Source organism: Osmia lignaria, unplaced genomic scaffold, assembly GCF_051020975.1.
Source record: "Osmia lignaria lignaria isolate PbOS001 unplaced genomic scaffold, iyOsmLign1 scaffold0035, whole genome shotgun sequence".
Lineage (NCBI taxonomy): Eukaryota > Metazoa > Arthropoda > Insecta > Hymenoptera > Megachilidae > Osmia > Osmia lignaria.
In genome coordinates, this window is record NW_027478176.1 from 26,644 (window position 1) to 42,082 (window position 15,439).

Consider the following 15,439-nt stretch of genomic DNA (forward strand, 5'->3'; position numbering starts at 1 on the left):
GTAAATCAGAACTGCAAGAGAGAATGAGAAGAAAAGGGAAACGGAAGGAAGAAAGAAAGAAAGAAAGAAAGGTCAATTAGAAAAGGTAGAATAGTGCAAGAGAGAAGGAAGAAATCGTAATGCATAGCCCAGGGAGCACACCGCACAGTTTATAACTACTAGACCATGCATGACATCATTGCAGAGAAGACAGCGGGAAGAGAGGAGAGCTCCCATTCTCTGTTGCATTCTACTGCACTGAAGGACTGCGGACCCAAGAACAAGTAGGGCAAGTCAAGAAGGAAAAGGTCCCAAAAGGGTGAGTACATAGGTAATAGATAAGGAAAGGACAGTCATCACATCAGCCAATAATTTACTTTTAATTCCAGGCTTTATATTGAATCGGGAAAAGGGAAAGGGAAACATACTTAAGGTAAATAACTAGAATTTAGGAGTCGATTAGGGTTCCAGGTCCCCGAGAAACCCACGCAGGCCGTAACATCAATAGCCAGTACAACAGTGAATATAGTTTGTAATCATCGATGCAGCTACAGGTATGAGACATTGACATACAAGCGTCTGAGGAAGCACAAAGTGAAAAATACAAATGAATTAAATGAGTGAGAGTGTACGCATAACCATACATACGCATTCACACACACACACACGTTCAGTCATCGGCTAAGTAAGAACTGTCATTGTAGTTCAAATAAGCCCTTGACAGGAATCAGCAACAAACCATAAGGCAAGAGCAGTAAACAACCTAGTGAGAGACCGAAATATTAACCTAAAAATTAACATTTGCAGATCACTTCAAATGCGGTAAATGATTAATAACACGAGGCAGGGAGAGCCATCGCGACAAAGGTAGTTCCAGAGTGGCCGTCACGTCCATTCAGCTCCTAGTGGTGGGACAGGAAGCCGGAAGACAGCGACAGATAGCCAATCCAATTGGACGGACAAAATCAAATTCAAGTATTAATTGTTTATTATTACAGGACAGGATTATGCGTAGCATAGAGCAGGCAACCAATCAAAGCACCAGGTCAGCCGTGGCAAAACAAAACAATTCAATCTTATGATCTCTCAAAATACTCAGAGCTAAAGCCACCAAGAGCACACGAAAGAAATAATACCTTAAAGATAAGTGAATGATTAAGCAAGTAAGTGGATACATAGCAGTCAATTACAAATATTACTAATTGGATTTTCAATGCTCTGCAGTGAATCGCACCAAAGCCGAATATCATTAATTCCAGTCAATATGATAGCCAACAAATAGGGATTTCCTGTGCCCTCCATCAACCGGGTAAGGCACCCAGGCCAAGGACTGAGAGCTGATATATAACCCCATGAAAGGGTATTTTACATCAGCGGGTGCAAGGTACAGAGTATAGGTATGAGTTATAAGTTATAGCTATAATTAATGTGGATATAAGCGGATTACTTAATGCCAAGGTGTCGATGCCAAGGTGTTGATACCCCGCGAAGAACTACATACGACGGCGGGCGTACGCCCAGGCAGAGTTCGTTCGGAAATTCAAATAATAAAATAAATATAAATAACATCGTGAATGATCCCGCGTAAAAGCCCAGCACGGCCACCGAGCAAAATTCACACCAATCCAAATTATGATAGTGATTATGATAATGAGAATATGCAGTATATAAAATATATAATAAAATAAATGAATATATAAATACATAACTGTTCAGATCGAACAACCCATAGTCAGGACCCGATCAAGGCAGGGCAGTTCAGTCTCAACCGATGTCAGCCAAATACTAAAACCGGTGAGAACAGGAGTACACCCGGCAGAAGCGATGAACCACATGTATGCGCATAAACATATGCGCACACACCCAACCCAGTAGCAGTTCCGTGAATTAATAAATAAAGAAAGATCGACACTGACCATTCGATTAATGAGTGATTCAAGAAACGAAGTGGACAGGGTAAACAATAAAACGGACGCTATAGCAATAATGAAAGGGCCATTGCCCAGCCAAGGAGGTCAGCCGAGGAGGACCACGAATCATCAAGGTATGCGACAAAAACAATGCAATAAAATAACGCGATAGGGTGAGAGCTAACAACTGTTGTCACACGAGCGTTATATGATCAAATAATCAGTGTAGTAATGGAACGGTGTAAAAGTCACAATATAGCGTTCAGAGCACCGCAAGGCAGCAGCATCCCCGCAATACACCCAGCATCAGCAGCCGGTAATAAGGCTACGGCTACAAGAAGATAGGGGAGCATAGCTACTAAGACATCACGTTCAAGTAATCGCAGCCGCAAATGAATCCGTCGCCGCCCTTGCAGCCGGGCCCGAAACTCCATGCATCGTATCCGACGTACAGACTAAAGGGACAGTGATCGTTGAGGTAGCCAATCAATCAATTTAAAATTGTAATGCTAGGTAATACAACAGCGCACCGGTGCCACCGGCCGAGCGAGAAACTGCTGGTGTCTCAGGTTCTCAATACAACAACAGCAGTACAACAAAAGTACAAAATGTGCCGATAAGATGACATAAAACGAGCGAAAGTGTCGAAAGTGTCATCAAGGTGATTAATAATTGAGATTTCTAAATCGAACAGCACAAGTTATGTGACTTAGCGGGGATGAAAGCTACTAAAAGCTACTGAAACATAAATAAAACCTAAATTCAACCATCAAGGTAAGGTAAGGGTTCTATGTGGCAAAGAAATCAATAAGAAGGAAGCGCTAACATCAATGTAGAATCAATGTCCCATAATAAGCAAACAAGGAGAAATGCAGGAAGTATATACGCGCCCATAATGGAGCTAACAATTCCAATTTGATCGTATAATGAATTAAGTAAATCAATTGAAGTGACCGTCGGCTGAAGGGCACGATGCTCATCAAAATCCACATCCGAGCCACCGCAAACATGCATTTGGTAACTGAGCAAACAATACAGCAGAGCACAAGAGAGTGAACAGATTATAAGATAGGATTATTAATTATAGCGATCACTAACTAAAGACGGACGTGAGGACGAGGAACTCAGGGTAGGCGGACATAGCATCCACCACTCGCCACGCCCCCTCCCCCCACCACTGCTTGAAGCCAGTGCGGGAGCCAATGTCGTGCCGAGAAGAAACGACGTCGCAGCACTAGCTCATTCTGCCAACTAGACGGTTCATAACCCGTCGAACTGCCGTCGAAGCACATTGATCAACTTCCTGGACAGAATTTTGCCTCGAAACTCTTCAAGTGAGTACACAGAAGGTATGTATCAATTGCCAGCTAATCGCCAGCGATAAATCCTCCAACCCCAGTTAGTAGAAATCACACCTGCTGCACCTCCAATGAACTACCGTATTCCATCCCAACAAGATTTAAAATTTGACAAAATCCAAATTTCATCCCGCTCGCGTGCCATACAGGAATCACATAGAAATCTATCGCGAAAAGAAAGAACCAGAGAGAAGAAAAGGCAGGAGAGGGCGAAGGCGCACAGAAAGTAGAAAAGAAAAAAGGGGGGGCCCTATTACAGTCGACAGGTAAGCCAATGAACTGCTCAAAATTAACATAAATCATATATCATAAATCATATATCGACTAGACACCGTTCATGTAACAAGTTAGCACAAGCGTAGAGAAACAACAAACTAAAATCATAATTTAATTGACAGAAAACAGCAATGTCCGCCTTCACTGTGCTGCAAGCGAACCTGAACCACTGCCGCGCAGCACAGGACATCCTATGGCAAGCCGCACACGACTACCGTGCCGACATTGTAGTGATCAGTGAGCCACATCGCCCCCGGCCAGAATGGCACACAGACCCAAGCGGGACGCTGAGCATGTGGTGCGTGCAGCGAACACCACCGACCGCCGAGCTGGGCATGATACGCAAAATACATACCTCCGACGGTTGCATCGGTCTAGAAACTCGCGATTTCGTTATATTCGGTTGCTATTTTTCCCCCTCCCTAACCATGGCCACATATGAAGGCCAATTAGATGGTTTAGCAGCTGGAGTCGCGTCTTCAACGAAGCCCGTGATAATATCCGGAGATTTCAACGCGCGTTCAGTACAATGGGGTTCAGATCGCACCGATGCGCGCGGATACCGGCTACTTCGCGTCTGTGAGCAATCGGGTCTGATACCCGTGAATAGCAAGGGAGGTCCCTCGTTCGTCCGAAACCATCAGCAATCGCGAATCGATGCAGTAGCGTGCAGTCATGCCCTAAGATCCCGTCTAAAGAGCTCGTTCGTATCCACGAAATACACCGGCTCTGATCACAATTACCTGGTGCATCGCTTTTCCGCAACAGACACTTTCGAGTCTTCATCAATGAATTCCATGTGGAATACATCGTACAACCCCCCCGATAAAGAAGCATGGGCTTCGATAATTAAAAACAACCTATCTCTACCGCCGGAAACTGACGCCTGGGTTCGGGAACTACCCATTCACGTATTCGAGGACACCGCCAGTATAGACACCGCCATAGCAGAGCTAGAATCCTGGTATGAATCGGCACGTATACCAAGGTCCCACAACTCCGCCCGGAAGCGAAAATACGTAGCCTGGTGGACCAAGGAAATATCGAGACTTAGATTAAACGCGGCGCGATCGCGTGCAAAATGGCGGCGTGCAGCCTTAAATATGTCGAAGAATAACCGCAACGTATCAGTCGATTCTCAACACCCTTTACGTCAGCTAATGGTATCCGATCGCCGCGCGCTGATTAAGGCTATTCGACAAAGCAAGGATGCCTCATGGTCCGGGATGATAGACGAAATAGCCCGTTATCCGTGGGGAAAACCTTATAAGGCAGTGATGAACCGTCTGAAAGGAAGATCTCCCTTGCTGCGCCTAAATGAAACCGAGTTTAAAACAGCCGTGTCCCAGTTGTTCGTGACCGAACCTCCTGTGACCACTGCCGGGTCAGCCCCTGTGCCTGACGTCACGAACCCTACCCCTGCCCCTCGAAACCGATCGGCCAGTCCACAGCCCGGGCCCAGTCGCACCACCCCGAGCCGATCAACCTCAATAGGGCCTGCCGCTCCACCCTCAGTGAATCGACCGATAACAAATAGTACAAGTCCTACCCCATCGTTTACAGAACCGATTTGTAGAGTAGCCCCAGAGGATCCGCGTATTCCCTACCCATTCAGCACACGTGATGCCGTAGCAGCTCTTGCCAAGGTATCGGGAGGAAAAGCACCCGGTCGCGACGGAATAACCGGAGAGGCCCTCCGTCCCATAATGAGGCTAGCCCCTGAATGGATACGCGACCTATTTAACGCGTGTTACCGCCTTGGTTATTTCCCGAACTCATGGAAGGTTGGCCGCTTGGTTCTTATACCTAAACCCGGAAAACCCTTCAGCTCTTATTCCGACCTACGTCCCCTCTGCATGTTGTCAAACCTAGGCAAAGGTTTTGAATACGCCCTACGCGAACTTTTGGAAGAGGCCGTCCAGAATTCGGGAGATCTATCCCCTTGGCAATTTGGTTTTCGCAAAAAGCGATCCACCATGCAGGCCATGAAAGTTGTAATCTCTGAGTGGAATCGTGCCCGTAGCTATGGGAACCACTGTCTATTAATTGGTCTAGATGTGAAGAACGCATTCAATACTGTCCGTTGGGAAAATATAATATTGGCAGCGCAGCGTCGCCACTTCCCTCCCCATCTGATAGCAATGCTGCAGAACTACCTCAATAGCCGATTCATAGGTACCACCATGCCTGACGGCACGTGGATAGAGCAAGAAGTGTTTGCCGGAGTTCCACAGGGATCGGTGCTAGGACCGTTCCTGTGGAATTTGGCATATGACTCGATACTAGAGGTTGTATTACCTCGCAATGCAATGACCATCGCGTTCGCGGATGACCTTGCCCTGATCATTTTAGCAGCGTTATCCCAGATACGCGAAATAGCCGAGGAAGCTCTTCGTCGGCTCAGTGTGTGGTATCTCCAAAACGGGCTGACCCTAGCGACCCACAAAACCGAGGCAATCCTCCTGACAGGTCGCAGAATACCCGCCGGTCTGATTTTGCAACACGAAACGTCCGTGATAAGGACCATTTCCTCAATGCGATACCTAGGCGTGCTGTTCAATAACAATCGAACCTTCCGTAGCCATATAGTAAAGGTAACCGACAAAGCCACTAAAGTAGCCCAGCATTTATCCTGGCTCCTGCCTAACGTGCGCGGAGGAGGATACGGCCCCCGCATGCTATACTATCGTGTTATGGAGTCGATCGTCCTATACGCCGCACCGGTGTGGCACGAGGCCATGAGATATAAGAACATGATACGCCTTCTCCTCCCAACCCAAAAACTCGGCCTGATACGTATCGCCCGGTCTTATCGAACCGTATCGCACGATGCCCTTACCGTCCTAACCGGCTGTCCTCCCTGGCATCTAGTAGTCCACGCACGCCAAAGGCTGTTTAGCTTTGAAGCCGAGACCACAGATGAACATAGCGAGTACGTAGAAGCCGTGAGAAGAGAGACTTATACCATTTGGCAACACCACTGGGACAATACCCGCAATGGCGCATGGACTCGCCGCTTGATCCCCAACATAGAGGAGTGGGCAAAAAGGAGGGGACCGCTATATTTAAACTATTACTTAACCCAAGTTTTAACAAACCATGGGTGCTTCTCATCTTATCTTTATAGAATAAAACGTAGCAGCACCCCAAACTGTTGGTTTTGCAATCCCCCCGTAGTTGACGATGCCGAACACACCGTGTTTCACTGCGAACGGTGGACCGCTGAACGTGCGCGCGTAATCATGGAGGTAGGAGTATTGTATCCGGAGACCTTAGTAGATTGTATTTTTGACGAAAACCGACGCACCCCGTTATTAACATACTTAGCCGAAATACTGAAGAAGAAGGAGAGTATAGAACGCGCTCGAGAGCGTGGCCACCTCGTACCACCCCGGCGCAGGGTACGCCGCAGACAAGTATAACCCCATCCTAACCAACCCCTAACATTCATTAAATTCACCCTTACCATGAACATGGTAGTTCGTAACCAAGATAAGGAGAACAGCCCCTTTAAAATTAATGTCTAGTATCCACCCCTAAATTTCACTAGCCCCACAATGTACTGAAAAGTACTACCCGCAGTCAAAATGTAGAAGGCGAGGTAAACTGTGGCTGAGAAAAATATTTCAATAAATATCTTTACAACATTATTCAATCTGTCGGAATCATTTAAAGACTCCCGAGCTTCATTCCAAATCCGCAATCCAGCACCCCGTTCAACTAGCATACACATTGGGCGAGCCGGCTGTCTTGAAGACAAGAAGAAAACCCTTCCCAAGGAGGAAGGTCAGGTAAGTAAGGGTAAGTTAGATAACGCAAGTAGATTAAAGTAAGTTAACAATTAATTAAATTAAATTAAATTCACTAAGATTAAGTAATGTAACAAGAATATCATGAGATGTATATACCTGACCTGAAGTCATGCAGGCTTAGCCTGTACCAGAACAACTCAAGCCAGGGTAGGCGGCCATGAAAGAACAAGTGCAATAGCAGGAAAACCTGAAGGATAGGCAATACCAGAGAGAGAGGCCCTGAGGTACCAGAATAATCAGCAAGACGAACGAGCAAAGGCACTCATACCTCAAAGCAGAGAAGTATTCAAAACCCAATGTAGCATAGTGAATTACTCAAATTACATTAAGAGAACAATAGTCCACGCCAATCAATCACGGTAGGTAAGCGGAGGATGAAAGCTATGCCTAGGGGGGGGGGGGTATATAACCAGTGCCGCATCACTGAGCGAGCCTCATCAGAATACGACAAGCAGTTCAATGTGCCAGCCTATAAAGCTGTCCATAAATATACTCCCAGAGAAATTATTAGAAATCCACGTAGGTAATAGCGGATACGATAGCTACGCAATTAAAAAAAAAAAAAAAAAAAAAAAAAAAAAAAAAAGGGGGGGGAGAAACCCATGGTTAACCGAAACAAAGTACAAGCACCATGGTGCTGGTGATAACATTACCTCGTTGGTTAAAACACCAATGCTTCATTGCTAGCAAATACAGCTCCCAACCCTCGAGAGCTAAGCACCTTAATTACAGCACGTCTCCGTCCGGGCAAGGCACATGAATTTAAAGCAAGATCCGGGCGGCCTAGCAAGTAACGGAATGGCAGAATCACATAAACCCAGTATAAGCAGCATGTGGTACTAACAGTAAAGGGAAATTCCATCAACAAAAGGGTGAGTAGATATCTCATGCGCATAATAATTTAGGCAAGACACCCACAGTAGGCAAAATCAATAGTATGTTAATGTTAATAAGCAGATGTATTAGTGAAACAGAAGTGATTGTGGACCATAAACGAAATTTAACGAGGAAGGAATGCATTAGACTTAGGTAAATGAATCTCATAGGAGTAATTCATATATATATTTACGTAGTCACGGTAACACCTAAAGAGTAATAATGATAAATGAGAGGATGATAAGATGACGAAATAACACAATGACAGTGATACCCGATAGTAACGATAAACCAGATACGCAGTACATAATGTAATACAGTAATAGTGGTATAATATATTATGATATAGTGAATGTATGTAATATAATATAAAGTATAATATAATATAATAAAGTGAGTAAATCGCAATACATAATGTAATACAATAATAGTGGTATGATATATTATGATATAGTGAATGTATGTAATATAATATAAAGTGTGATATAATAAAAATGAATAAATGAGATAAACTGAACGCAATGAAATACAACAGAATAATATGTACTATATAAAATATAAGTATAAAATAGAATAAAACAGACCGACATCGTAACAACAGCAAAACACAACAATATAATGTAGATGTAACCAAGTGGCATCGTATAACATTAGTAAATATGCAAGTGATCATTAACTAGTCCTATGTTTAGTATTTAATATGAAAGATACGCAATATAAGATACAGAAGGCAGAAGGGAATGTAAAAACAGAATAAGGCACAATAAAATGAAGGAAAAATAAAAGAAATAAAATAGAATAAAATAGATAAGATACATAGAATCAAAAAATATGCACTTGCACCACCAACCAAACCAGTTGGCCCCTCCCAGCCATTGACAATCGACTTTCGACAATAGCAATCATCATTCATTCATTCATCGAATCGACCTTGCGGCGCGTCGCCGTTGCCGCCGGGATGCTCCCCAAGGACCGCTCTGCCTTCCGACTGCTGTGTTATCGTACCTGGAGCCCCCGGAGACCGAAGGAGTCGCAGGGGTCGCAGGAATTCCACCGTAGCAACAGCCCTCGTCAGTATCAGTGATAATATCAGCGTTATTATCGTTACCATAATCATTCCTTTTCCCTGACGACTCCTCATAACACCGTCTGATACGCACGGCACTCCATCCAATCCGCAGCCCTTTCAAATCAAGAACTCGCTGTGCGAGGGCCTCTTCACATAAAAATTTGACTCGAATTCTACCATCACGATCAAGCCCAGCGTTCAAAAGTCGTATGACAGAGCAGTCATCGTCTCTGACGCCTACCGCGTTTCTAACGACGGACAATACCTCCTCCGTTTCCATCGTCGGATCAATTTCAAAAATTTCCATTGCAACGAATCTATGTTTAAAGGAAGCTTTCCAGCAACGTCCAAGCCTTGTTTCGATCCTGCTGATGAATTCCGATGCAAGATGCCTCTTGCCAGGTGCGAAGGTAAATAAAATCGCTCCGTCCTTGGCCCGACAGATACCCTCTACGCTATTTTCTCCAATGCAGGTGCCGACGTTATTCTTGATTGTACGCACCGTCTCGACGTAGCCATGACCGACACCCTTATCCCTGCGCGTGACCCGCACCACTGTCTTGCGCCCCGCATCCCCAGATTGTTCAGCAATTTTATGGGGCTCACCCACCTGTACAGGCCGTACAGGCTCAGCCCCAACAACCTTATTATTTCCGCTTTCTCTTTCACTTTCAATCGTATTCACACTATCCCGCCGAATAACATTAACGTTAGCCACATTATCGCCCGCATTATCACCCATTACCCCTTCCTTGATCACATTATGAATACTAATATTAACATTCCCGTCAATTTCGCCGGTATTAGCGCAATTAATAATATTATCGCTGTTATTATTATTGTTGTCATTTTTATTGCTATTCCTATTCCTGTTCCCATTATTTCCCCTACCATTGTCATCGTGTTCATTGTTTCTAATTTTAATTTTATTTTTATTTTTATCGCCCTCCTTATCATGAGCGTGGCCGCACTCCCGACCACGACCACCAACCAAAGCACCCGCCGCACTCACAACTGATTCAACTGCAAGCAGTTTGGCACTCGCACCGTCTCCAGAGCTCGAGGGTCTATTTCCTCGCAACGAAGACATGTCGAAATCATCCTCGAAGTCATCGTCCAGGATCTCAATGTAGTGAACAGGGCTGAGGCCGGCCGCCGAGGTCGAAGGAGCGGCCGGGTTCACCGCGGGTCTCGGGGCCATGGAAGTCCTAGATCCCAAGGTCCCTGAACCTCCAGAAATCAGAGCAGCTCCGGGCCTATTAGTCGCTGTAGACACCCGCACAGACGAGGACACTGATGTCGTCGCAGATGACGATGGCGACGCCGTAGCCCCGATCACCGAGCATTCTGACAGAGTCTTGAGCCTTCTTAATGTAGACAAGGATAACCTTGGCTGTTGTTGTTGTTGTTGTTGTTGTTGCTGTTTTTGTTTCCCTTTTAATCCAACTAGATTGCTCAAACGATTTCCTGCTAGGGCGGGTGTGACACCACGGACAGGTGCGATGCTCCGAGCAGCAGCCCCCTCAGCGCGTGGAGGGCGCAGCACATCACACCTTGTGATGACCGGGCCAAGGATTCTTCCCTTTTTCTTTCCCGGGCCGATAGCGGGTGGACCAGGAGAAGCCGAGGCCGTCGTCGAGAGAATTACAGTAGGAGGAGTAAGAATAATATCACGTGGAGGGGCATCGTGGACCTCTTTATTTTCTCCTTTGTTTACTACGTTGCCTCCAATACCGGTGGCCCTGTGTTTCTTAGTCTCCCCTGCGCCTCTATTATTCCCTTTATCGGTGCCTTTGTTGGCACGAGAGTCGGGCCGAGAAGACATGGGCAAAGGAGCCGGTGACCCATTCCCTTTCCGGATGCCCGGGTCACTGCCACTACCAGATTCTGACCATTCAATGTCAAAAATCTCGTTAAGTCCTTCGACCAGGTTCACTTCGTTCACTCTGTCATCCCCTGAACTTGCCATATTGATTAAAGATCGGCAGCGTAAACCGAACAACGAGCTAATTAATCAATAAATTGAGCAGTATAACCGCACGACCTGCTAATACTTAGTACACCCACAGTGCGTAAAAGAATAGTCACACAGTCGCGCAAGTCCAGCACAGCTGCGGAGTGAGATGACCGAGTAGAATATAGGATATAAAATAGCCTAATGTCAAATGTCAAAACGTCAAAATGCAATGTCAACGCCAATTGATGCCGGTACCGAATAATGGCAAAATAATGGCGAAGTTGGTTCAAGCGGCAAACCCTGAGCAGAAAACACCCACAACACACGCAATGTCTAGTAATTTCTTGAGCAGGCCAGCTGATTACAGCACTTGGGAGGTAAGCGTGCACCCCTAAAACCCGCATGCACAAAAACGCACGAAACCCGTTATATGTCCGTTTAAGCAACTACCATTAGTAACCCGTTACAGCAGTATCGATACGCGGCGCAGCCTTTCAACTTATCGACTACGCATCCGGCCATGAGTACGCCGGATCAAGACCGGAGTCCTCCCCACCCCGAGGCATCAATAGGCCGTGTGAGCGCAACTCCCCTCCCGATTCCATGTCACCGCCCACCTCCCACCGCTCACGGTATCCACCGCCTGCGAGTAAGCCCAGCCAAAGCACAGCTCAAGCCCCCACCTCGCGAACCATATATCAATCCCCTATCATAACCGTAGGTAGCCGGTCCGGCACCCTAGTACCGACAAAGGCATTTAAATAAGTAAATATAGTAACTCAGCAAATAGTGAATGAATGTACCGGCCAAACAATCAATAAGGCGAAAAGCAGACGTAATTAAGATTAGAATGTGATTAAAGTGTAATTAAATGTAACAGTTAAGATCAGAATTGTAGTAGGTCGAGAGATAACAAGGAACGAGAACAGCAACATCAATTCAGAGCAAGAATCATCCGATCGGCTTCAAATCAGAGTGCGATAATCAAAACCAAGGTAGAAATCGGGCAGGAGCCGAAATCGAAGTTGAGATCAAGACCGAATCGAATCAGACCGGATCAGAGTGCCAACGAGATGCAACACCCCGAGTCCATCAAAACTGGTGCGAATTACTGTCCAATGAAGACAGCTGTCCAATGAAGACAGCTAGCCTGCTAAGGGATGGCAGAACAAGATTAAATTAAGGCAAGGTGGGGAGGGGGGGGAGAAGAAGAGAACCAGCAAGAAGGTTAGTGCCACGCAGGACAAGCGAATCATATCAATAGGAGGAGAAAACGCAAAGACAGAGGCAGAACGCAGAGCAAACCAGCGCATCATGACCGCGTACAGTACAAGCGCGCAAGCTGCATCACGCCACAGCTAGAAACAACACTGCGATAGCCCACAGAAAACATAGGGAAAATAGCATAAAACCGCTGGATTAAAATAGACTAGTCCAGATGTAGCCAAATTAAATTAACTAAGTAGTTGAATGAGAATTTAAATGAATAAATAAAATAGATAAGATAAATAAAATAAATAAGAAGACAAAATGAACTAAAATAGGGTAAATGAAAGGAGAGTCAGAGTAAGAATTGAACAGGGATAGGCCAGAATCGTTATCAGAATCAACCAGAATAAGATCAAAGCCACAGTCAGATTCAAGATCAACCGAGATCAAGATCAAGATAAAGTCAAAACCAGAATCAATATCAAAATCGAGATTGAAGCCAGATTGAAATCAGAATTGAAGCCAAAGTTCATCCCGGAAGCGAGATCAGGATTGAAATCACAATCGGAGTCGGGATGGAAACCGAGATCGCGATCAGCACGGGGAGCAACCAAATCCATAATCAGATAAATTCAGATAAGATAAATGAGTATCAGAATAGAACAGAGTCCGATCAACTCGATTGAAATAAATTGAATCAATATAGTGATTAGAGTAGTTCAATGTAGGTAAAGTCTGACCAACAGGGGAGCCGAGGCAGAATCATAAGTCGTAATCAGAATTAGGATCGAAGGAAAGTCAAATAAGCAGTACAACACGAATGCTCGGTCACACGAGAATAGCCAGTCAAGTTGCAAACATAAATCATTAGCTAACACATAGTATAAAAGTCAGGAGCGCGGAAGCATGAGAGCGAGGCGATAAACACCGAATCCTGGAATAGGATTAGGATTCCAAATCTTAGCACTTCCAACCCCTAAATCTAATTTAACCACGGAATTTGGATACTGGGATTCAATTTCCAAATTCAGGGTCATAAACGCTAGGGTTCCGACCTGAACGTTGAGACATTAGATGGGACTGGATAACCTGGGTAAACCGGATTGTTGAATACGTAATTACTATCTCATAGTACAAAATAAATAGACACAATAAAATAAACAATCAAAATAAAATAAAATAATAAGCAGATAAACGCGACAGGCCAAAAATATAGAGTGGTGGCCAGATAATTGTAATGGGTTATGGGTCGTAGCTAATAGAGTAATCAAGTCAAGGTTGTCATTAAGACAACGAGATGCAATCTTAAGCAATTAAATAAGAATCAAAATAAAGTAAAATAATTAGGATCAAGATCAAGTCAGGGTCAAGGTCAAACTCGAAACTGATGCATCAGAGTCCCAATTGCAATCGACCCCACAGCATAACTGGGATCAGAACATAACCGAAACCAAGATCATGTTAACCATCAAACAGTACAAGCGCCGGAATTGAAACCGGAGCCGGGATCGCCTTCCCGTCAGAATCCAGAGCAGGGTGAGAATTAAATCGAAGTTAAACCGACTAAGAATACTATTGTAGATCAGAATTAGATAGAGGTATAAGCAGCCAGCATAAACCACGGCCAGAGTCGAATTAATATCATAACCAATTCGATAAGTAGCGATAAAGCAAGCATCTATGGGCACGTATGAGCACAAGCGGGGAATGCCAATTCAAGGCACACATAGTATGGCGCTGTCAAAAGGATAATGTAGGCCTGGGTATAGTGCCGAAGTAGCTAAAATTAATTATAAACTCTGAACCATAGCACTCCCAACCTGGAGATCCGGGAACCTGAAGTTAAGCGTAATTTCGAAATTCCGTCGTAACTGGACTTCGAATTTCCATTTCCAATATGAAATTGTTACAGGAATCGAGCCCTGAACCAGGGTCACTGGGAGCAAAATACTGGGTAAAAGAAATGAATCAGGTCAGGTTGATAGATTCAGACCTCCCGTCATGTATACAATAAAGTAACGCAGAAGTAAATACAAGATGGAATGAGGCAATAAGGAAGGTGTCAAGCGACGCTATCCGCAATAGCGATTTAGCAAATAGATAAGTTAATGACAATTGTAACACGAAGACAGCGATGACGGCCTTATCGAAGGGCGGCGACCCAGGACGGCCACGGGTGACAATGCCACAAATTCAGCCGACCAGGCGTCAACCCGCCCAGAGACCACAAAACAAATAGGGGAGATAGACAGGTATTTGAAATAAATAGGGCAGTGAGTAAGAGACGACCAGCAGGCAGTCGGAGGATCTGGAAAATAATGCGGCGTTAAAGACACAAATACCTGGACGCAGTAAGCAAGAGTATAACGAATCAGGCAGGTATCAGCCATAAAGGCGCACCGCCAGATGCGCCCCACGTGGCTGAGGATGAAGCATTGTAAATAGCAAAAATATAGCAAAAATATAGCAGCAGTTGAGAGTTAAGAAACGGAAGATAGAGCGAACGTAAGGTTAATTTGAGATAGATGCAAATGTAAGCAGGCGCAACCGCCTGAAACTGAAAATGGCCCGTGAAGAATTGCTCAGGATATAAACAGTACTGTCGCGCACCCCTTCAATCCTTGCATCAGCATGCAGACAGAAGGAGGGAACAGAATAGATCAGCGACCGGGCGAGAATAGGATTAATTCAAGATACAAGTGGGACGAGTACGAAACAAAGCAAGGCAGAACGAGAATCCAGACATTTGTCAGTCGTCACCCGCAGCACCGCATCGTCACCCGAAGCACCGCATCGTGTGAACCTCGCAGGTTACCCGTGCAGAATTTAAATAGACCTAGTCCAAGTCCTCCAAGTTAAACAGGCCATAAATATAGATATAAATATAAATTGAGATTGAAACCAATAAACCGCCTAATGGCTGAAGTCAAGATAAATACCGATGAACAGAATTCAATCCCATTCCCCGACAAAGCCATATCGATAGCCGCATC

At 45.0% G+C, this 15,439-nt stretch overlaps 1 protein-coding gene across 1 annotated transcript; it reads left to right on the top strand.

The window, feature by feature from the left end:
* The first annotated feature begins 372 nt into the window (after positions 1-372).
* On the top strand, positions 373-8,178 carry LOC143306714 (uncharacterized). The gene is made up of 7 exons (XM_076693090.1): positions 373-1,376; positions 1,696-2,023; positions 2,149-2,906; positions 2,977-3,238; positions 3,397-3,513; positions 3,646-5,933; positions 8,088-8,178. The coding sequence occupies exons 6-7, from the start codon at positions 3,655-3,657 to the stop codon at positions 8,176-8,178; spliced, it is 2,370 nt and encodes a 789-aa protein (XP_076549205.1). The 5' UTR covers positions 373-1,376; positions 1,696-2,023; positions 2,149-2,906; positions 2,977-3,238; positions 3,397-3,513; positions 3,646-3,654.
* Positions 8,179-15,439: the final 7,261 nt, after the last annotated feature.